We start from the raw sequence: 23,543 nt of genomic DNA, 5'->3' as shown, positions 1-23,543 counted from the left end.
AAAAATTCTTCTGGTGAACCGAACTAAAGGGGTCCCAAATATAAAATTCAACCCTCAACCTAGCCGACCGTGTCCTGAGTCCACAGCAGCAGCAAGTTTCTTGTGTTCCATTATTTTCCCCGCCCTTCCTATGGATAACTAAGAAACCGTGTCAGGCTGATAAGCGGGGTGGTCCGTAGCTAGGCTAAAGTTTGTTTTGTTACAAAAGGGAAAGGTTAATATAAGGGGGCACTTGGTTTTTCTGCCTTCCCATTTCTTTCCACCACCAGACCCTAAGCGATGGCTTCTACGCTACCCATCTCCCAGTCCCAAGCCTTCTCCTCCACCGCTGGGGTGGCCCTCCCCAAGCCTTTCGTCTCCCTACCTCCCCGGAACCCTACCTTCCAGTCCTGGGCCCCCTCCACCGCCGCCGCCGCGGCAGCGACCGCGAGTGCCGTCCCCATCGCGGGTTGTTCCTCAGGTTCCGGACCCCCTTCGTTGTCTTTGCAGCCAGGACGGCGGAGATGCCCAAGAAGGACCGGTCCTCCGCCAAGGGGTTCGTGGAGGAGATGCGGGCCGTCGCCATGAAGCTGCACACTAGGGACCAGGCCAAGGATGGGGAGAAGGAGCCCGACTCCCCCCCCGTCGCCAAGTGGGAGCCCTCTCTCCAGGGCTACCTCAGGTTCCTCGTCGACAGCAAGCTGGTCTACGACACCCTCGAGACCATCGTCCGCAAGGCATCCCATCCCTGGTGTAAGCTTTTCCCCTTTAGTTTTCTTTTTTCTTTTTGCTCCTTGGTTTATTAACTGATTGATTGATTGATCGATTGATGCCCTTCTTTCAATAAGTTCAACGGATGATCGCGGATCTTCTATTCGAGCTATTCTCTTTATCTCTTAGACTTTATTTTCTTAAAAGAAAATAAATAAATAAATAAAGAACTCGACTTTTAATTGCAAATTCGGAACTTTTGCTGAGCTGTACGAGCAGCTGATGCTGGCTTCCTCAAATTTCATATATTTGGTTTTCATGCTTGCTCTTATATTTTCCTCAAACAGACAGAAGCGAAATTGGGTTCAAGCATTGTTTTAGACTTCCACATTTCGATTTGTGGAGCTCTCTGCTTGTCATAAATCCTGATATTCTCCGGGATGAAGTAGACATGGGCGTGACGGGGAATCGGAGGTCTCCCTGATGAATCATAGATAATAGAAAATCAGCTACATGGATATATTTGTGCCAGATTGTTTTATTGGCACCATGAACATCTTGATGTGCTTTTACTGCAACTTCATGTTTTCAGTTCAGCTGCGTATATTTTGGACATCTTGACTGGCCTGCAAGATTAAATCGTGAAAGTATTGTGTCACACACACACACACACAGATATATATATATATATATATATATATATATATATATATAGAAAAAAAGACGCTTTCGGAACTCTGTATGACTCTGGAAAGTGAATCCAACTGATTATCATCACTCCTTTACACTTTCTATTGGCCATTGAGGCTGTCAGTGATGTTCTCTCCTTGGTTTTCAGACATTAGAGCCTTGAAACATTTTGTATACTTAAGTTGGAAGATCCTAGGTTTTGTTTCTTTTGGCTCATGATACCCTCCTTAGCATGTTGGATATGAGAAAGGGCTTACAATCACATGACTTCGGTTGGTATTAATCTTAAAAGTTCTGACCTATTCTGTAATTGCTGGTAAAATGTTCATGAATTGGTTTGGAGGCAAAAATGCATTATTTGAGGGAGGCACATGCAACTGTTTTAACATATGTAAATATCTGCCAGTTTAAATGATTGTTTCTTTCTTCTTCTGGACTGAAGGCAAAACCTTTTGTCTTTTGAAGGAAAAGGTTGATAACTAATGCTAGAATAGTAGCTGTTTTTTCTTTCCCAATTTAGGTTGCGAACAATTTAGAGAACCTTATCGGACAATTATTTCCTCCCTGTGATGTGATAGAAATTTTGTATCGGCGTTTCAATGGTTGTTAGAAGGTTTCTTGGTTTGATCTAAGTTTGATTAATTTGGCAAATAAGAGATGGGCATGGTATTAGCAAAATTGCATAATCTATGTTTTCTCTTTTCTTATCTCAAATATACTTCAATGTCCAGTTATATTCAGTAGCACACATAGGTTGACTGAAATCAGGTGGTTACCATACACCTCATGTTCTGACATGGCGAGGATGACATAATATTGGAGGAGAAATATTTTCACATCAACATATGTGTGAAGCTTGGGATGTAAAGAGTTTTATTATAACTTTTTGTTTTGTTGTCTGTGTTGTATTTTGTTTTATTTTATCTTTTTCTGTTTGAGGGGGGTGAGGTTGGTTCTGCATTTGCATTATTACTCCCACTCATTATCAATGCATTAAAAGACAAATGGAATGGTCTATGGAGGGATATGGGTTTTTGGTTTTGGGCTATTTAAGGGGGCCTTGGCTGCTTTTTGGATCCAAGAGCTGGTACACTAGCGTAACTTGCCTCTAATCCTACCATTTGGATTGTTCATATACATGAAAGATAATTTTTGTATCCATACCAGCATGTATGTATTCCTATGAAAAATGATAATATCTCTATGGTGCCTTTTTGTTTTCAATTTAGTGTTCCTTCTGAGAATCTTCCTGAGTCCAAACTTGAGTAGCCACCACCATTTATACAAGCCGGAATCGTAAGTTAATTTGTGTTTCTCCATGTTATTCATCACAACTTAAAAGCAGCATGTAAACAAACGAAGAACATGGTTGCCTTTCAATTATGTGGTCAGCCTGATGGAGGGAGTTAAAATTTTCAATCGCCTTATAGTTATTTGATGTAATTGAGTATGTAGCCAAATATAAAATTCGTAGCAGCTTGATCGTATGAAAGAAAGCAGTGAGCAATATGTTAATATTTCCCATTATTGTTGTGTTAAGTTGATATAAGGAGTTCGTTTGATTAATATAACAGCAATCAAGCTGAATAGAGCAGTTTGAATATATGTCATATTGGAACATTCTGTTTTCTTGGTTGCAGATGCTGAATTCAGGAACACAGGATTAGAAAGGTCAGAGAAATTGGCGAAGGATCTAGAATGGTTCAAGGAACAGGGTCATGTCATTCCTGAACCATCTTCTTCTGGGATTTCTTATGCTTGTTATCTGGAAGAGCTGTCAGAGAAAGATCCTCAAGCATTCATCTGCCATTTTTACAATGTATATTTTGCTCATACTGCTGGTGGTCGAATTATTGGCAAAAAGGTATGTTTTCTTTTGTGTTTCTTAAGTAAGTTATTAAAACGCCTCAAGATTAATCTTTAACTTGCCAAAATTCAAGCATGGGTGCATACAAAATTTCCTTTATGCTAATATACGACAAACCTACTTAATTTGCTGGCGTAAAATAAAGAGAAAGGAGTAAAATAAGGAGAAAGGAGAAGAACGTAGCAGTAACTTTTGTGGGCACATCTTATTGCAGCCAATATGTGCTTGTAAGCTTAAAATATTGGCTGCCACCTGCATCATTTGCATTATGTTTAGCCGAACTTTGTCCCTGCGTCATCCCAGGTGGCTGAGAAGATCTTGAGCAAGAAGGAGCTGGAATTCTACAAGTGGGATGGGGATCTTTCCCAACTGTTGCAGAATGTGAGAGACAAGCTTAACCAAGTTGCTTCTGTAAGACAACCTTATCTGGGTTCCTTGTCACAAGTCTGCAATATCAAGCATCCATTTCTGTTCTTCATTACTTCCGAAGTTCCTTTGAAATTGTTCATAGCTGCTGGAACGAATACCTTTGCATTTTATGTATCTAACACAGGGATATCTGTTTTCTGCCTTGCCCAGAGCTGGTCTAGGGAAGAAAAGAACCATTGCCTGGAGGAGACGGAGAAATCATTCAAATTTTCAGGAGAGATACTTCGTCTGATAGTGTCTTAACAAGCACGGAATCCTGTTACACTGTCAAACTGTAGATATTCTTTGGGCAAAAGATCTGCATGGGGAAAGATTGTTCAGGGTTTATTTGTTCCTTCTCATCGACTCTTTGTAGTCCATGCTACCTGTCACATACAAAAGCTGTTTCTTGAATAAATCTGCTGTCAAACATGGAGCAAAAAATATTCCTAGTCAATGTGGAAGAAAAAAAATATTTGATGTATAGATTAAAAGCGATGATCATCTTTCATGATATTGCTGCAAGGCTTGCCGCGCGAGCGGTATGAAAAAGGACAGGTGCTATGGATCGTGGCATCGGAACTGGTCCATGGTTTGTTGTTGGAGTAATTAATGCAAGTGATTGTGGTTTGAAAGATCGTTCGTGGCGAGATCTTCTTGTTCGACGATGTTGGCGAAAGTTTTCCTGTCATGCGCTTTTAGCCTTCTTCGGCGGCTATTTTGTTTATGCATCCATCCGCAGGAGGAGCAGGTTTCGTCGTCATGGGTTCTACGAGATGTTCGTATCGTCGTGGCTGGTAAGCACCTGGTTTGGGGCTGTTATGAATGCAAGAGCAATTAGGCAAATGTCCACGGTCCCATTCTCTATTATCATCTTATTTATGCGGATCACGGGCGATTTGGCGAGATCCGCACGGATACCGTGCGTTGCGTGCTCATCAACGCTGACGTGGCGGGCCTGATTGGGATGCTCCCCCAATCATCAATCTGGATCCGGCCGCTCGCGGCAAACAGCTCTTTACTCGAGTCGGTGGCGAATAGCGATGGCGTGCGTTTGCGTCGACCTCCTACGTGGATTGCAAATAGCGATGCATCCCTCCCGCTCATGACGGATGCATCGTGGTGATCGGGGAACATGAATCACGTGGTTTGCGACTTACTAGTTCCATCGGACGGATCTAAACCTGCCAGCCTTTTTTCTTGGTTAAAAAAACCCCCCACTCGCATCTCATCTGAGACGCCGTCTCCTTTCCGGATCTGATCGGCTCCGCTCCTGCTCCGCTCCTGCTCCTGCTCCTGCTCCTGCTCCAGGGAAGCAAAAAAGGCACCCAGGGAAGGAACAAATGGTGAAGATGAGCAGCAGGTTGCTTGTCTCGGTCATCCTCGTCTTGTCCTTGTCCCCGCTCGATCCTTCGGGGGCTGAACCTGTGGACCCTCGACCCCACGAGCTCCGCTCCTTGGAGTCGGAGATCCAAGAGAAGAAGCAGCAGGAGGTATGCGGTATCTGTATGGAGATTTGCTTCCAAAGCTTCTCCTGTTGGTGTCGTTAACTTTCTTCTTTTTCAGGGTGTGGGAAGGGGGTGTTCGTACACGGTGAAGATAAAGACGAGTTGCTCCTCCAGACGATACACCAGGGACATGATCAGCCTTGCTTTCGGCGACGCCTACCACAACGAGGTACAAGACTTTGCTGGATCGTCTCCTAATTTTCTTTTCCCCGGGGCCACCTCTGCTTTCTCTCGTTTCCTCGATTTCCCACCTTGCCGGGAGCATTATCGGGCATTTTTCGGAATAGATAAATCCCAACGATTCGAAAACAGAGATTGAATGAAACTAGGAGAAATACTTACGAATTGCATTGCTTTTTTTTTTTTTAAAAAAAAAGAATTTCTCCACATACTATCTTTTTATCTTCATTTCATTGCACCAAAAAGAAGCTTTTTTTTTTTTATCTTCCTTTTATTTTCTTTTTTAGTCTCTTCTCTTTGCACCTGATTTCATATACTTAATAAAGGAAACGAAGGAAATCCCCGGTGGGTCTTTGCTCTCCCCTTTCTCCCAAAAAAAGAAAAGAAAGAAATGTAGTTGGATCGGAGAGATGGTGTTACCGAGGGGGATCTGCCATCTAGCACAAGGTTCGACACAATAAAATGCTCGTGATCGCATCGTAAGAGCCTTATTTTTATTGGGACAAATAAGAGCCTGATTTTTAATAAATATAAGGAGGCCATTTGCCCTGTCCTGTCCTCCCAGGATGTCGCTTTTTGCCCCTCATCGAGTGCTGGTGGACGCCGTTTGAGTTTTTTTTTTTTTTTCTTTCTTTCTGGATTTGTTCATAGCGATGTGCGTATGATGATGCCAAAGGCGAGGAACCGAAAAATTTGAACAGATCATGCCAATTATATCTCCCACTACTTGATGTTTTTCCTGAAAAAAAAAGTTTCAAAAGAAAGAGAGGTTTTGTTTCATTTTAATCCAGTTTTAAGCCGAAGGTTCGGACTTGGGCCGATTTTGAATGTATATAAATAGATGATGACGATGGTGGCGGTGATGATCAGGTGTATGCGCCGAGGCTGGACGATCCGACGACGGACACGTTCGAGCGGTGCTCGACGGACACGTTCAAAATCCAGGGGCCGTGCGGGTACGGGATCTGCTACCTGTACCTGAGGCGGGACGGCTGGGACGGGTGGACCCCCGAGTGGGTCAAGGTGTACGAGCCCCACGCCAGCCGGGCGACCACCTTCTACTACGGCACCCCTCTCCCCAACGCCGTCTGGTATGGCTTCAACCATTGCCCCCGTCCTGTTGCCGCCGCCTCCTCCTTCCTGTCCTCTTAATTAACTCCGCTGCCGCTGCTTCTGCTTCTGCTTCTGCCCATTGCATTCACCTCCAAGATTCCTCTTGTTGATCTTAAGCAACCAAGCAAGCCATGTGTCCATCATCATCATATATATATGTATTGCCTAGAGTATAACTAGAACTTAGTTACCTATCCTATCCGATGTCCATGCTGGACTCCCTCTCTTCTTCTTCTTTATCTCATCTTATGTTGTTGATGTAGCAGCTAGTACAATATTAGCAGGAAGCATTATAGTAAGTGGAGATTTAGCAGCACCAATTACAGTATTCGGTGGCTAAGATCCTTTTGTTTGATTTATTGTGACAGAAGTCGGTAGGAACTTTGTGATTGATTGAACCAACCAAAATGCTCCGCGTACCATAACTTGTCCTACAGAGTCACACGGTGTTTTATGTACTTCTTACCAACCAACTGCAGTCAATTCGGTTATATTAACTATCTTGTTAATGTAGCTGAAGGAATGTATAGTGTTTTATCAAACATTGTAGCATCCAACTCCAATATACATATATATTATCTGTGTGTATGGCTGACCGTATCTCAAGTTACGATCGATTTGGCCAGAGGATAAGTTACTGCAATTGGATGGCTTAGGATAGGTTCAGTCACGACCTTCACAGGCTTACGGAAAACCAAACAGAGAGTCTACTCTGACTAGTACATCCTGCAGCCAATTAAATTTGACCGGACACACAATAATCCAGAGAATGTCATGGCGTTTTCCACATAAGGTATTTTACGTTGTTCCTACGGGTTGCTTGCCCCTTTGGTGAGATAAAGGAGCTTGGTCCAATGGGCAATAGATCAGGCTCGGTTCCAGACCTTGGTCACCTGAAGCAACAAGGTGCTGCGCCATAAAGGAAAGCAGGAAACCAATCGATCCATATGTTGAGCAACTTAGCGCATATAATCCAGAACCAACTTCTCCAGGCTTTGATATTTCATGATAGACCATTGCAGAGATCCAGCGAGCCAAAAGTGAAGGAAACAAGCAGCCAACCCTACAGGTTGACCAAGCAGTTCTCCAGGTCTTGTGAGTCAAAAGTTGACGGGTAAAAATGGGGGAAGGGAGCAACTGAAATCAGATGCAGATTAACATGTAGAATGCCGAAATTTTTACTGCACTTGTTAACGTTGCAAAATAGCTAAGCAAGTAGCCATATCCAAATGTTTGATCTAGTACTTGATATCAGTTCGAAAGAAGCCACCGCATAAACCTTACAAGCACCGCACATACAAAATGCTGGAAAAGTAAACACACTGGGTTATTTATATCAGTCTCACCCTTCTACTTCTTTTCTTTCTTTCTTCTTCTTCTTCGTTTTTCCCCCTTTTTTTTTGGAAGGAGGAGTGAGGAGGAAGTGAGGACTCACTCTTCTACTTCAAAACTGCTGAAAAAGAAACATCATCCTCTACATGCTTATGCGAGCAAATCAAAAAGGTTCATCTACGTAAAAATCTGGAGAATCCGGTGGTCGCCCAAATAAGTAGGCAAAGATCTGTCTTATGAATGGCCATGAGCACAACAAACTTGACGAATAGCTGATGGATCGCAACTGTGATGCAACTTTTGATTGCATAGAAAGCTATTTACTTTATGATCAAGATGATGATCGGCACCAGGTGGAAACGCCAGGTGAAAATTGAGGGGAGTTGGACCTCCTCCCTTTGGGGAGGATATCTGTGGATGTCCTACAGATCTTAATATCAACCAAAGATTAGTGCTGATAGGCATATACATGCAATTCATTTCCCATAATTGGCGTGATGTTATAAACCTTGCTAGTATTCTGGCTTGTGAGAATAAAAACCTATCTTACTTTCTCAACGTCTCGTGAGAGAAGCGCCAACCCATTGATGAGGACTGCAGATCTTCCTTTAATTGGCCTGAAGATCCTCCAAAGACAATGCACCGATGGATCAGCACTCTCTGCTCGGAACCTACCCAGCGGACACCTGGAAAAAAATTGGGAACAAAAACTCGGAAATGGGTTAGAACCCACCTACAAACTCCAACAACGTCCAGCAAATTTAGGAAGTTCCGGAAGAGAGACAATGGATCAGAAATTATGGGGTTGAATAGGGAATCGGAAAAAAATTTATTTCCTTCCCAGTTTTATTATGGGTGCTATAGATGATAGAGTTGCACTATAAACTCACACGGTTACCACAAGCTTGGCTATGTTACGAGTATCCACCCACCTATATTGTCTCCAGAAACTTGTCCAACCAAATAGTTCCACCATCATTCGTGCGCGTAGTCCTTTGAGCACCATATCAGGATTGTAGCCCACGAACTCCGAGTAACTCATACTTTTATGTAGCCCAACATTAAACTGCTATGATATAACTCATACTTTTATGTAGCCCAGGCTGTATCAATGCCCTTTCCAATGACTTCCAGTAGTTGATCAAGAATACAAGAATCTTTGTTATGAAAATTGTATATACAAGAAATCAGAAAGACATTCTATATATTAATTACTAAAGATTAGACCATGCTCTAACCAGTTGTTACATAAGTAGCCTAACAATTTCTTGGTAATTATACAACCTTACATCTCTATGTCAGACTTAGAGAGCCATCTTCCGAATTGACATTTCCTTTAGTGTGCTCACGAGTCTCTGGAACGACTTCAGACCATGACCAATTTTCTCCTGTTGAAACAAGTACCCATGAACAAAAAACAGCTTGAGTTCACATACATACGAAGAAAAAATAAACAAAGCAACATAATGCACAAAGGAAACAGCATATAAAGTTTCTGTATACCAAAATCAATGGGCTCATCTACAAGACTGATGAACTGAATCAGATTTTGAAGAAGTTGCCAATCATATGTGTTCTATGACATTAGAATAAAATAATATTCTTTCTTATTGACAGTATTGCCAGATAGAATGCCTTTTGCATACATGATTACTATCATGAGTCTGACTAGTTTTAAGGCAATCAATTTCTTCCATTTAAGGGTACATGTATGTCTGAGTTGCAATTTGGAAGTGAAACAATGATGCCATCATCTAAATATTAAAAAATGTAATCGTGATTACATAATCATTATGAACCTCAGTATCTCCATCATCCTGGATATCCTGAATGTCAACTTTACAAACAAGAATTGCATTGATATGATTCCATACCACAAGTCCCTACATGGAGCGCTACTGTGAAAAACCTGCTAATTTCATTAACACGTTGCCTCTAGAATGAAACTTTACCATCAGGGAGTTGCTTAATTGTGAGAGGAATCAGGATACCCTAATGTAATATTCATCTTCTGGTTGCTCCACTAATAAGGGATACTTTACTAGTAATGCTGCATTACAGGCTTGGATGTCACTCTGATGCAATTTAGGAACTGGAGTGAAGATTCATCATGACACAATAAGTTAATAGTGCATAGAGACATGCTCACTATCCCAAAGATATTCCATATAACTCATAAATAGATTGCAAGATGCAGGGCTCCTTGGAAAACCAACCTAATTTAATGCTTTCAACAATCACAACGATCACACAGCATGATGGTTGTGATTATTCTTTTTTTTTCGCTTGAAAAAATATATTTAACCATCGTCCTGTTGGGATATGCATTCTCATGTGCAGGTAAATTTCAGACTTGATGGAAAAAATTTACTTCTTTGAGAAGCAAAACAAGATTTTGACGAGAAAGACCATCAGATATTACTAGCTTTTCTATACAAATTAGGAATCAAGAAAAAAAGGATTGCAAGATGTAGGGCTCACTGAAAAACCATTCTATTTTAATACTACCAACAATCACAGTCATCACACAGTCCTTTTGTTCCAAAGACTCACCACGCAGACCACAACTCTAGCACATTTCAGTCTTTAAGAACAGAAAATACCCATTTTCATGACACAAACAGCAAGATCCCAATTAAGAATAAATATCCATTGTCGTGGTTCCCATTTTAAGTCAGCACATAATAATAACAATAGATGATGACGAAAACAATGATGATGAATATCCCAGATGTCAAAGCATAGTCCACACAGTCCACAACAAGCATACTTCCTTCACATTTCACCAAAAACTCCCAAGTCATTTTGTTTCCACACTCAATAAATGGTGCCACACTAATTTGAGATAAAGGCCCAGTTGGTTATGACTCCCATGTTCTGGGACCTTTTCTTCCTAATAGATGCATACAGTATCCCTGAAATTGAAGCTTTCATACACCAAGATAATCAACCTCATCTTCATACTCAAGTTGTGTGTTTTCACATAATATGCCACCAAAACAACTAAGGCCCTGTTTCACAAAGCTTTTGGAGAGCCAGATAGCACTTTCTGGCCCTCCAAAAGCAGTTTTGGATGGTATAGCGATGGGCAGTAAAAAAATTTAGAAGCTATTTTGGCTTTACCAGAAAACTAAAAAGGTCTACTTAGGAGAAGCTCTATTTTCAAGCTCTCCAAAAGTGCTTTTTGGTAGATGTTAGAAAGCTCTTTTGATTTTGATGAAATTTTCTTGGTGGCCACAATACCCATGTACAAGTACCATAAAAATATTATATTATGTAATAATAACAATTGTAATACTTTATGTTAGAAATTATATAATAGTTTAGTATAATATCATATTATATAATACAACATAACATAATATAATATATCTATATTATAATAATATAATATGATATGGTATGGTATAATATAATATAATAACATAGCTAATGTCAGCTAATAACTAAAATACAATATTCTATAATATTACATTATTACATGATTATATTACATTAAATTATTATAAAATGTAACAATGTGCTACTATATCATATCAGATCAGGTCTTCTTATATTACATTATATCATCACAATATAATATTATATTATATTATATTACATTACATTATACGCCAATAATATATTACATTGTATTACATTATAATATAATATTATACTATAAAATAATATTGTAATATGTAATTAAATGTTATTATATTATATTATATTGTATTGTATTGCATTATATTGTATCATATTATGTTATATTAATATGCTATGGTATACGATATTATACTATGGTATATTATAAAAACATTATATTACATTACAATACTAAATTACATTATGATAATATTACACTATGTAATCATATTTTAATATGTAATAATATGTAATATTATGCTGTTTTACACTCTACTATACAATACTATCTAATGTCCTTTATTGTCGTTTTGTCATACCAAAAGCAATTTCTTAGTTTGGTTACCGAATACATGTTAAAGTTCTAAAGCACTTTAGCAATGTAGTTACCAAACAGAAAATAACTTTTTGGAAAAGCTTTACTCCCCAAAAACATTTTTCCCAAAAACTCCAAAAGCTCTACTACCAACAGCAATCCCAAAAAGGGCCTAAGTCGGGATTCTACTGTTGTCAATTAATGGCCATATAAATCAAATCAAATTTGCAGATTATTCTGAAACTCAAACAAGATTGCTGATTTCGAAAGTTATAGCTTAAGATTTCAGTTAGATAAAAATATAGTACATGGCTGTTCTGGCCCTCAAAGGTAATTTTTCTAGCAGGCCTACTACTCCCCCAACCTTTCTTCTTCTCCTTCCAAGTTGTAAATGTTAAGCATCAACTTGTCAGGTCCAGATCTGAGACCTCTATAGTTTAGGCAACATATTCTTAGGACCATGCATAAATCAACTATTCTTCATATTCACAAATTTGCTTACATTATGTTGAAATTGGTTTTATTGTTATTTCATTATCTTAATGAGATTCTGTTAGGTGTTCTATGCCTAGCATCTCTCAAAAAACTATGCTGAAATTGAGGCACCCACAATTTTGTGGGAGACCTAAGCTGATTTAATTAATAAAGAAGGACCATACATGGAACTTGCAATATCAAAAATGTAGGACCTAAGCTGATTTATTTGCTCATCCAAATACCTGCTTGCTATCGTGATCCAGATCACTTTCGATGAAGGTTATCAAACATGTTACAAGATAGCGTGCATTATATAATCTGATATTGCACCTTTAAAGTCAGGATATCAATCCAAATTCCAAATAAAAAAATGTACTTTCCTAAAAAAAGAGGGACTGAATTTGATATTTGGACTTGGAATAACTTTAACCCCCTCCCCCATCGAAAAAAAAGAAGGAATTTCAAATTAGGAATTCAGATTTTCAAATCCTACACGCATTCCTCATTGAGATACTAGAAAGTCTAACCAAGGTGTAAAAAAATAGTGCCCCATAAATTTCAGTTTCCTAAAGTAATTAAAAATACATACCTCTCTTAATTGCTCAATTCTTTCTAAAACTGCATGCAAATTCCCGCATAGCAAAGAAAGTTCTCGTGAATCAGTATTGCTGCCATGTAAATCATGTTCAACAGTGTATTTGTTAGAAAAATAAAGATCACAGAAAAAAATACAAATCAAAGAGATTTTTCTTATGATTGAAACAAATGGTTTATGTTGACTCTCTCCAGTGAGGAGGCTAGGTAATCTTTAAAGGGGAATGTAACATCCTCGGGTCTATTGCTAGAACTTTCATAGCAGGGCTCCAAATTCCAATCATGGATGAATGAAAGCAAGGGTCAAGTGATTGTCTTTCATGTTTCTCAAATGAGGTTTGTTAAGCTCTTCCTGAGAGGAGTAACCCATAACCAAAGACTTTTTTTTCCTGAATGCAAATTTAAATAAAATAACTAGTCATACTCATCCTGAAAATGAATGAGAAGGGTGTTCATGACACGCTCGGCAAGCCGAAGCAAAAGAGCAATTAGTTGATCCCTGTTCCCAGCCATGTGGCACATTTCTAGCATTGCAATGTACCTCCTGCAATACAAGAAAGCTAACATAAGAAGATAGAAACCAAAATTTTGAAAACAATATTCGTCTTATTAATGATCAAGCATTTTGCATAATAAAGCAGACTTGGTCTTATTTATGATCAAGCAATTTGCATAATAAAGCAGACAAGCACTTTGGTGGTGTGATGCACTACATACTAGGTCATCAAATGCGGGAAATTTATAGTAAAATTTATAAGAGCAGACTGCTTTCTATGAAAATAAACCAAGGACAACTTTATAGCAAATAGACCAGAATAAATGATGCCTGTACTTGATGAAACTGAATTTGAAATTAGAACCCAGTATTTACAAACATGAAGTTGTAAATATCTCTATATAACAACAGGATCATGGTAGAACCATGAAAAGAAAACAGCAAAGAAAACACAGATCCCATGTAATTTAAGGGTTTTAATTAACTGATAAAGCTATTATGGTTTGTGCTACCAACATTGCAATGAAACACGAAGCAGGCTGCAGATTGTGGGACTTACAACCTAAGTGCTAGATGGATGCCTTGAGATATTATCACATGAAATCTGAACAACTGGAAAAAGAAACCAAATACCTAAAATAAAAAGATAATTGAAAAAAATGATTAAGAAACTGAAGGATAAAAATAACTTTACCACCATGAAAAGTAGCCATAAACAAAATGCAAACACCAAATTTCTTTCATCCAGCACTAGAATCATTAGTGTGTTATAATGATATAGTCGACTGTTGATTTCGAAGATATATAAGTTCAAAAATATAAGCAATTTTACAATAATGAATTGTGAACAAGGTGTCATCTTTTCCATTTTTGGGGTATCTCATTATGAAAATCCATTCTAAATTTCCAGTTAGATCCAAGATAATGCCACATACGAGGATAACTGGAGGTTTCAAAACTTAGGTTTCTGGCCTGTTTGACAGTTTTTATGGTTTAAGCCATACCTTTAAATTTGCAACAGTATTATTCCAATATTATATACAGACTCTCTCCTTATCTCCAATACTTGCAACTAGGCAAAACATACTTATGGACCGACAATTTGTATACATGTTGAAACTTAATATGCCCAAACATTTTAATAATTCGTTCGTGAAAAAATAGCAAAAAAATAGAATTCCTTTACATTTAAAAATTAAAATAATTTGCTACCAAAATATAAGGATTTCATTAATGCCAAAAAGACAAACAATTGGATTCAAAAATTGTTTTTAAATGATTGGTATTGGAAAAAAAATACCTACCCTCAATTTCATAAGAAAGGCAACCTAATCCTATCCAACCTAACTTGCTGATCCAAGTAAAAACTTTTGGCCCTAATTTTTCAAGCATTTGATAGCCCACTCAGTCACCAAAATAAATGTTCCACTGTATCCATCTGACTTGGAGAAAAGGTGATATGAGTAAAATTCAAATTGAATTAGAAGTTTGTGGTTCAAATACACTAGTCCCACAATGAATTTTTGGATTGTCAACCTTCCATTGTCTCTTCGTAGAAGATAACTCCTTACGTAAAGATGGTATGATTGGTATCTTTTTCTTTTTTCACCAATGCACACTTCATATTAAATATGTACATGGAAGGTTGTCCTAGGGGCTTCAGACACTTGTACAACTTTATGATTCAGTGAAAAGAAGCATCCACCGATTCATCCAGTTCAATGTGCCATTTCTACATCTCCCTAAACTAGGAGTCAAAACAACTAACAATTAAATTTTGAGTGGCTATGCTACAAGAAGTTGAGAATATAAAGATAAGCGAGCATTAAACCCATCCAGAACTTTCCAGAACCACTTCTCTGTCATCATGATTGGGTTGCTGATAAAATATGTTTCAGATGGAGTCTGCCACCTATTATTTGGGAAGTCAAAACACTGAGTCTGCCGAACCAGATCAATTTTGAACAAGCAGACTAGAAGCATTGGATGGTGTTTGTGATGAGTCACACCAAGTTGTTTGACTTGCTACCTCGACATTTTGCTTCTATCATCCATGCCTACATCTCACCAGCCAAGTTCTATACCTAATGATTTGCTAGCTTGAGCTAGAACAGCCAAATGTGATTTGTCCTACACTACTCAACTGAGGGGCTAGGTAACAAACCCAGCCAATTGTTGAGATGAGAATTTGGTCGATAACCACCCAAGGGCCACTGATCTAAACCTTGAGCATATCCTCTTTAAGTCAGAACTAAAAAGGGTAGCATCTAGCTGCAAGAGTTAAGATGTTAACCTCTTCTAGGCCCTTCCATATCTTTTCTAGCTCATCTGGCAGGCTGTCGACCAACCATCTCCTACCAAGAAATAACTAACCAAGAAACATTGCCAAGGCTTCCTGACCTCCATCATAATGTCGTCAAGAAAATAGTAAAACTTAGTTACCTCCTTCAGTTTGATGATTTATTCCACACAAGATGACCTTGCTCCAACCGCAGCCTCCAAGGAAAAAATCTTCGAAAGGACAAGAAGCTCAAACCAAGGACTGTGAGCTAGTGTCAGCTCCACCAGGAGCAACAAGTGAAAAAGAGGAACTGGCTATGGAGGAAATCTTCAATATGTGGAGACAGATGAGGAATTCATCTCCACATTCCGGTCAACCACCAAACTGAAAAAAGCTTTAAGGACCACCCTCCAGTTCTAGGGTTTTCGTTTTCATTCTCAAGGCTTTTTAGCCAATATGGAAGACATTGACTACACCCCATCAAACAATATTTTTTAGAACCGTTTCAAGAATGCATAATGGGATTAACATGGTAGGTATTTGGATAAGATCAACAAAGAGAGGTGAATGTCACATGGGGGATGGAGTCAGCTCTAGCAAATCCACAATGAGAATTAAAGACCTCAAGCAATCTCAAAAGAATGCTGCAATTCAATATCAAAATGCTCGGGCTACTATTATTAATGGAAAATCAAATCTATTTAAATATTGATTGCTCGCTTTTTTTTAAAAAAAACACAAACTTCAGGCATGAAAACACAAGAAACTTAAGTGCATTGTTACGATGACAAAAAGAAAGTTCAAGTTTCATGAATATGCAGGTAACCCGGAAAAAGAAAAAGAAAAAAAAAGAACAAGCAAAAGCAATTATAACAGTACAATTTGCTCAAAGACAAACTCTCAGAACAGATTTTCGAGGACAGTCTAAAGGCCTAAAAAAATATTCTTGTCGTTTTAGCATTTTAACAGGATCATGACAGCCATGGATAATTAGAACTTTTAACTTTAGTAGAAAGGCTAACAGTTAAAAGAATAGAAGGCATACTCCTTACCTTTTCCGGATATTATCATAAGAAGAGATGCAATCTTGTCTCATACACACATTGATGATTTCATCAACATCCTGTCTTGATAGTTCATTAATGTCTTGAATCTACAAAATGAAAACTAGTTAGACATATTACAGCAACCATCAAATTATTTAAATTATTGAGAAAATTACCTTCAGGACCTTACATAGTTACGACCAAGGTCCGCCGTACCGGTACCGGTCGGTGTACCGGTGGCCGGCCGGACCGGTCCGGTACGTACCGGCCGGTACCGGTACGGTACGTGGTGGTTTCAAAAACCACAGCACGTGGCGCTGTGTTTCTAAAAAAAAATCGTACCGGTACCGTACCGGTACGAGGCCGGTACGGGCTCCGAACCGGCCGGTTCAGATAAAAAACCGGAAAATACCGATTTTTTTGCCGTTCCGGTACCGGTCTAGGACCGGACCGGTACGTACCGGCCGGTACGGCATTCCATGGTTACGACAAATATTTTGCTATACATTTTTCCTAAGTTTCAATCAATTTCCAAGTTTATGCTAAATCTAGGTATGTGCCTATTCGCACAGTTGCATGTAAGAGCTAAATACTTTCTTGAGCCACATTACCTTGTTAAGTAACAAGAATTTTTCTTCACCCGCTCTCTCCAAAGCAGTCGTGACTAAACTAAGAAGGTCCAGTAGTAAATTCAATGTGGGTTGCTGCTGTTGACCAGGTTCACTAGGATCACCGGGACCATCCGAAACCTATCATGTCAAAACATGGGTTGATCAAAACCAAGTTCAACACAATGTACATGAAGAAGAGTAAGTTTGACAGTAGAACGAAGAAGCATCCAAGTTTTACACGACAATTAAACAATAGATACTAAACACCTGCTAGCTATCAACATTGGCCCTCAAGATCAATACTTATTTTGAACATCCAGATAGCTTAATTAATCAGAGACTTTCTCCTCCGAAAATGGAACCATGAAGAACAATACTATAAAATTTTACTAGGTTTCAGAGGAATTTCTTTTGATTCCTAAGCAGACAACTACAAACTAATGTAGAAAACTTTGGATTTTTTAAAGGACCTTCTTTGCCAGCCCGTCTTGCTGAATATAACCTTTGCCATTCATCAGAACTGAAACAGTATTTAGGTTCTGAAAGGCCCAACCTTCGTCAGATATAATTTCAAAAAATCAATGAATATTGAAATAAGTATAATTATGAAAAGAAATTTCCCTTGAATTTGCTTGTTAGCTAGACAAAATACCCAGAGTGATCCTCAAATATATAAGATCTGAAAAAGATGAATGTCCAACAAGAATAACAGAGTGCTAGAACAGGAACAATCAGTGTTTTAGAATGTGTCTCTCGTATGCAGGTGGTCAAGGGACAAGCATAGCACAAAAGTGTTATGCAGGCAACATATATCGGTGTATATACAGTTAGTATTTTAAAATTTTAAAATAAATAAATTTTATTAAATAAAATAGATAATAATAATAATAATAATAATAATATTTAGCAATTAGTGCTTACTATTTAGTACTTAAGTTCAATAGCTATAATTATATTACAATCAGCATATTATTGTCATTAATATACACATATCTGATCCATCTGAAATTCACATCCTAACCAACAATCAACTTGAACATGCTCTGTTTTCCATATGCTGGCATATGACTACGGTGCTAAAAGGGCCACATTTGTGAAAATATGCTGCATATGCAGCCGCATAGCACTAATCCTGTTTGATATGCATTCCCATGGTGCCAAGCAAACTGTCTTTTCAGCCCATATGCTGCCCAACTGCATATAGTAGCCACATATTGGAAATGAGGTGCAGTCATTGGATTGCAAGCACAAATGAGACCTCATGCATCATATTTTAAAACACTGTGAACCGCCCCACAAATATTCTTTGCAACTAATTAATAATAAGAAAAACAAAAAAATAAATGCATAAATTTCACATAATGCTTCTTATGAAGAATGAGTCTAAAGGTCTTTAAGTTTGGCAGATAAAATGTATAAATCATGAAAGATTTTGACAACCTTGTGCGATCAAAATATTTGAATTAATATACTTGTTCAAAAAAGCAGGCAAAATAATCCCAAACTTCTATGGCAAGCAATTAGCATGATTTTATCAGGAAAGGAAGGTAGTGGAAGTGTTACAAGATCAGTATAAGAAATTTTAAATCATATATCAGAAGCAGAAACCAAACTTGCAATAGATATAATACAACAACCACATGCAAAGAGAACAAAGATAGGGAAAAGAAAAGCAAAAAAATAATCTGGAAGACCAAATGAAGATCATATGTTGAATAGGACAATAAAAATTTTACTTACCTGCAACCATATGAGCTTCTTTGTGATTAGAAAATAAAAGTAAGAGCTCAGGCTAAAGCATAGCTTAAAGATCACCAATTCTATCTTCTTTAGGCTCTGGTCAATTAGACATTTCAAAAATAAGAACAAAATCATTTTATGCAATGCTACCATTATTCTATTAGGCAGTTATCTAGAGGCCAAGGAAGCATACCTCGATAGATTCTGAAGAGTGAATAAAACTGGAAGACATACCATCAACACGGAAAAGAAAATGCATCATTGCAAAAAGTTCTTGAACAAAGCCATACTCATCATTTTCCTCATATGGCCAAACCTACACAATACACCATGCGTCCAACATGATTAGAACTGCCACAAAGGAAATGGCTCGAAGAAGTTTAGGGCAGTGAATTCAACAAATTATATAATCTACCTTGCAGAGTATAGAGACAACGAGATTAATCCGCTCTAAAGTCAATTCATCGGCTCCTGTGACATCTTCTCTTAAAATTTGATCAAAAATTGACTGGTGTGCCTTGACAAAATCTATAACTTCACGCACAATTTTGTTCTTCACCTGTATAAGAAATCAACAGCTACAGATCAAAGAGATGCAAAGAAAAAGAATAAATCTTGAACATTAAAAAGGAAAAGAAAAGGAAGAAAAGCGAAGCAATTTCTGAAAAGAACAAAAGATGGAAAGCTTCAATGGCTCTTAAGTTAAGGCTTAAGGCGTTAAACGCATATATTGATGCATGCTTTATTTTTTTCAGACTGATGGGCTACATAGTAGGATAATTAGGAGTATTTGGAACATAACCCACTTCTCATCATTTTACAACACTTCAGATCTCATCCAAATAATTAGCAATCAAATGTTTCTACTGCATTATCATTATCGTAGGTTTCTATTATCTACCTTAACTCCAATACCCTTAAGATCATTGGCTACTTATGTGAAGCCATGCCTCATGCAATTCTTATTCCAACAAGCTGCAAGATATGCAAACATGCAGTTCTTACTCCAACAAGCTGCTCAAGATGTACAACTTTGTTGTACATAAACTGTATGTACTATGTATTCTTAGTATTCTTCCCTAGATTGAGCCTTCTCATCCCTTCAGTTATCAGACCACCCAGTAGCATTACTTCACCAACATCCCAATCAAGGAACTAATACAAGTCAAGGTTATTCAAACATCTTATGCACATCGCTCATCCAAGTTTTATGTCTGCCCTTTGAACAACACAAGTTTGAGCCACTCCTTCCTCGGGCTTCCAATTTTTCCAAGATTTCTATCACAATTACCAAATAAAAAGTTATAAAATCTCTCAGCAATTATTAAAAAGTTTCATACAAGATCATGAAACAAAGTATACATGAGTAAAGACGAGAAATCCGAGAATACAAGAAGTTTCAACTCGAAACAATCAATAACAAAGAACTTGTGCACATGTGAGTGTGTTTGGGTGTACTGGTGGGAAGTGTGCGTGCAGTTGTGGTGGTGGTGGTGGTGGTGTAAGGCGTGGGGGCGGGGGCAGGTTTCCAGCATTATCTTTAAACACATTCAGTGACACTCTGACAGGTCAACAAAAACTACCTGTAAGCTTCATTGTGGATATTCATGATATTAGTCAGGCAAAACCAGCCTGGTTCATTTATTGTTATTTGGCAGAGGTCTGCTCACAGATTCCTCATAAGCAAAGAAACATTCAAGAAAAATTGAAAGCATGGCAAGGAAGGAAATAAGATAGAGCAATAAATTGCAGTATATTGTTGATAGCGTTTAACCTCTAAAAATTCTGATGAATCGACCAGAGATGTCAGGCTTGAAACCAATCTCAGTATTGGGGTTACTATCAACCTTTGTTTATCAGCTTCTCCAGCTCGATCTCTGCCTATATTAGAGCCTGCCCACCTTGAACTTGCCTAGAAATGTCACTGGCATAAATAACAATTATAACACTATGCTAAAACGAAAAATTTGACACTACCTTGGTTGGCAAACTCATGGCCCTGCATGAGGCAAGATGCTCCAAGGCACCCATAGATAACAGAATCTGAGCACCGTGTTTTCCGTAGTTGTGGCTGATTCTCAACAGCAAAGAAATTTGAGCCTCAAGAGTGCACAAACATTGTAGAGATTCCAATGAGCACCCACCATCCTAACAAATAAGATAATAAATGTTGCTAAATTTTGAAGACAACATGAGCTTAACAAAGGTTTCATTTATGGTGCCATTTCTTTGAACCAGATACAAGAAATAAATTTGGCTTTAGAACAGGATCACATATAAGCATTAAATAATGAATAGAAGAAGACTGATTCAAGGCTTGCATGCAGCAATCTACTGAAATAGTTCATGACCAAAGCATAAAATAGTGAAGAGATATTGCAATAAAATAGTTGTTTTAGATATTCCAATATTGAAAAATGAGTATTCCATCTCAGCAATTATAAATATCTCTAGTTGTACCACATTTATTGGCAGGAATTGCACAAGCAACACTTAAAGACCATGTCAAAATGCACGGATGAGTAATAATAACAGTTATCCCGCATGTAACAAAGGACAAATAGTTCAACCATCAATTAAGGAGCAGATTTGAATGTTGGAAAAGCTGCCATCAACATAAAGCATCAGAAAGCAAACTTGATATATTTAGCAACGACGTAGACGGTTTTAAGAAAAAAGACAGACCTTGCAAGAAAAATTACTGATTTCCATGAAGCATGACCTTAAAATTCCTCTACTTTGAAGTTGATTTAAGAAGAACTTTTCTTGGTCTATACTAATAAATGCATCTAAAACATAAAATGATATTGCCTTTCCAGCTTCACTGCCTTGCCTGGCATCCTTTGTCACCTGAAAATATCAAAAAAGAGAAATCAAGAAAAGGAGGAACATAAGAGAAGATGATTGTTCTTGTTCATTTTGGTATCACAAACCCGCAACATATTACACAGAAATAACATACCCTCTATTTTTACAGACAGCACACGACATTAAGGATCTTTGAAAGAATCAAAAGAAAAAATATGTGCAGTTGAAGATAGTCTAGCCAACACAATACTTATGTGAAAATTAGTCAAGCAATTGTTCATATAAAACACATACAAGTACAAACAAATACAAGCAATTGAGACAAAAAAAGTGAATTACATCACACCCCGCAAGTCCATCTGATAATGTTATGGATCCAAAAGGTTCTTCAGTTCTTGTTCGTTCTCTCCTATACTAACCATCATTTTCTTGGTACGCATTGCATCATGTCATGCAGAACAATTGAGATGGTGGAATGCCAATAGAGCTCAATTAGATGGCATGGATGATACGTCAATAACATATAGAACATCCTACGCCTGCTGATAACTCATGAGTCATGACATTCGTAAAAGCAACAAATTGGTCATGGGAATTGGTATTTCCATACAGCACTCCTTCCAAAGGCAATAGCAGCAATACCAAATTACCAATATAATGGTCTTGTCAACTTTTGCCAACATTATGGAAAATGTTTTGCATATGTTAGCTTTAACATCTCAAAATGCATGTGCAGCTCTAGATAAGTTAAATGCTAGACCAGGTGTGTCATGCTGGCAGTAGGAGATAACTGATCGCATGTAGGAGATAACTGATCACATATAGCTAGTCAAGGCTCTCTTAGACATCAGAAGTGGCATGAAGATACTTCTGAGATACCTTGCCTTTGCCAAGCAGTGTTTGCAGTATCTAGAACTTTTGGTGAATGCATCATCATAAGATCTTAATATGATTCCTCAAAGTCAAAGATCATGGTTTTGTCTATGTGCATGTGCATATATCAATAAAATAATTTGAAGAATTTATAATTAGATAATAGTAATCAGAATTTACACAAATGATTTTCTATTCTATTAGTTTTATAAGTCAATGTTTATCAACATTTCATGTCAAAAATAAACCTGTAAGCCGATTTGGAAATATTTCCAAAATTTATATTAAAATGGATATGCATTCAAGGTATATTGTCCAAATGTAAAATAATTTGCTCTTTACTTAGATTAATCATAGTGAATGGCTGAAAAAGTGGAGATCCATGCACAAGTGTCACAGTACATCAAACTAAATGAAGAAAAACAAAATTTTTAGAAAGTATGAATAGAAAATTTAAAAAAATAATTTTCTTACAAATTACAATGTCTCAAGACACACCTCTAGAACCAACAAATTTAATGTTTCTCATGCCAAAACACATAAAGATATCTCAAGATAAAAAAACAATTTTCAAGGAAACAAAAACTTATGCATCATATTGGAACATCCAAACAAAAAATATTTCAAGATGGTCAGAGATACCAAAAAAGGGGACCAGTAATGTCCAGTATTACCTAAACACCTGGTATTGGTGCCAAGTGTCAAAAGTTCCCCAAGTGTCAGATGTAGTAGCCTCCAGAAACCTAGGCACGGGGGAACATGGCATGCATGCAAAGATACAAAGACAGTCAAAGAGACACAAAGAAGTTGGGGGGGGGGGGGGGGGGGGGGGGGGGGGGGGGGGGAGGATTAAATGGCATGCATGCACACATACAGAGAAAGAGAGAGA

At 37.9% G+C, this 23,543-nt stretch overlaps 3 protein-coding genes across 4 annotated transcripts in view; 2 read left to right on the top strand and 1 right to left on the bottom strand.

Annotated features, from left to right (window-relative positions):
• The first annotated feature begins 209 nt into the window (after nucleotides 1-209).
• On the top strand, nucleotides 210-4,205 carry LOC103696904 (heme oxygenase 1, chloroplastic). Its single transcript, XM_039130520.1, has 4 exons — nucleotides 210-732; nucleotides 3,021-3,244; nucleotides 3,551-3,658; nucleotides 3,827-4,205. The coding sequence occupies exons 1-4, from the start codon at nucleotides 504-506 to the stop codon at nucleotides 3,917-3,919; spliced, it is 654 nt and encodes a 217-aa protein (XP_038986448.1). The 5' UTR covers nucleotides 210-503; the 3' UTR covers nucleotides 3,920-4,205.
• Nucleotides 4,206-4,551: 346 nt separating this feature from the next.
• On the top strand, nucleotides 4,552-7,023 carry LOC103696903 (embryo-specific protein ATS3B-like). The gene is made up of 3 exons (XM_008778625.4): nucleotides 4,552-5,148; nucleotides 5,222-5,332; nucleotides 6,214-7,023. The coding sequence occupies exons 1-3, from the start codon at nucleotides 4,999-5,001 to the stop codon at nucleotides 6,493-6,495; spliced, it is 543 nt and encodes a 180-aa protein (XP_008776847.2). The 5' UTR covers nucleotides 4,552-4,998; the 3' UTR covers nucleotides 6,496-7,023.
• Nucleotides 7,024-8,860: 1,837 nt separating this feature from the next.
• The window catches only part of LOC103696902 (nuclear pore complex protein NUP205), a 43,513-nt gene continuing 28,830 nt past the window's right edge, over nucleotides 8,861-23,543 (bottom strand). Inside the window, exons 35-45 of one of the 2 annotated variants that reach the window (XM_026801056.2) lie at nucleotides 21,659-21,823; nucleotides 20,951-21,121; nucleotides 20,748-20,885; nucleotides 19,389-19,532; nucleotides 19,167-19,289; nucleotides 18,974-19,069; nucleotides 17,234-17,371; nucleotides 16,629-16,729; nucleotides 13,224-13,343; nucleotides 12,795-12,876; nucleotides 8,861-9,176 (exon numbers count right to left, since the gene is read on the bottom strand). In XM_026801056.2, coding sequence (XP_026656857.2) covers nucleotides 9,093-9,176; nucleotides 12,795-12,876; nucleotides 13,224-13,343; nucleotides 16,629-16,729; nucleotides 17,234-17,371; nucleotides 18,974-19,069; nucleotides 19,167-19,289; nucleotides 19,389-19,532; nucleotides 20,748-20,885; nucleotides 20,951-21,121; nucleotides 21,659-21,823 — 1,362 coding nt within the window. In that variant the 3' untranslated portion in view covers nucleotides 8,861-9,092. The remainder of the gene's footprint in view (nucleotides 9,177-12,794; nucleotides 12,877-13,223; nucleotides 13,344-16,628; nucleotides 16,730-17,233; nucleotides 17,372-18,973; nucleotides 19,070-19,166; nucleotides 19,290-19,388; nucleotides 19,533-20,747; nucleotides 20,886-20,950; nucleotides 21,122-21,658; nucleotides 21,824-23,543) is intronic. The other variant, XM_039130519.1, reaches the window with a different exon arrangement.

This window comes from Phoenix dactylifera, chromosome 9 (genome assembly GCF_009389715.1).
Source record: "Phoenix dactylifera cultivar Barhee BC4 chromosome 9, palm_55x_up_171113_PBpolish2nd_filt_p, whole genome shotgun sequence".
Classification (NCBI taxonomy): Eukaryota; Viridiplantae; Streptophyta; class Magnoliopsida; order Arecales; family Arecaceae; genus Phoenix; species Phoenix dactylifera.
Note: the sequence above shows the minus strand (reverse complement) of the source record. Positions and strands in the feature narration are given on the sequence as shown.

Bases quoted from the DNA above. Each gene is read 5' to 3' on its own strand.
- LOC103696903 (XM_008778625.4), top strand. From the start codon at position 4,999: ATGGTGAAGATGAGCAGCAGGTTGCTTGTCTCGGTCATCCTCGTCTTG. The intron at 5,149-5,221 runs GTATGCGGTATC...CTTCTTTTTCAG, and splicing joins AAGAGAAGAAGCAGCAGGAG to GGTGTGGGAAGGGGGTGTTC. The intron at 5,333-6,213 runs GTACAAGACTTT...GGTGATGATCAG, and splicing joins GCGACGCCTACCACAACGAG to GTGTATGCGCCGAGGCTGGA.
- LOC103696904 (XM_039130520.1), top strand. From the start codon at position 504: ATGCCCAAGAAGGACCGGTCCTCCGCCAAGGGGTTCGTGGAGGAGATG. The intron at 733-3,020 runs GTAAGCTTTTCC...TCTTGGTTGCAG, and splicing joins CAAGGCATCCCATCCCTGGT to ATGCTGAATTCAGGAACACA. The intron at 3,659-3,826 runs GTAAGACAACCT...TGCCTTGCCCAG, and splicing joins AGCTTAACCAAGTTGCTTCT to AGCTGGTCTAGGGAAGAAAA.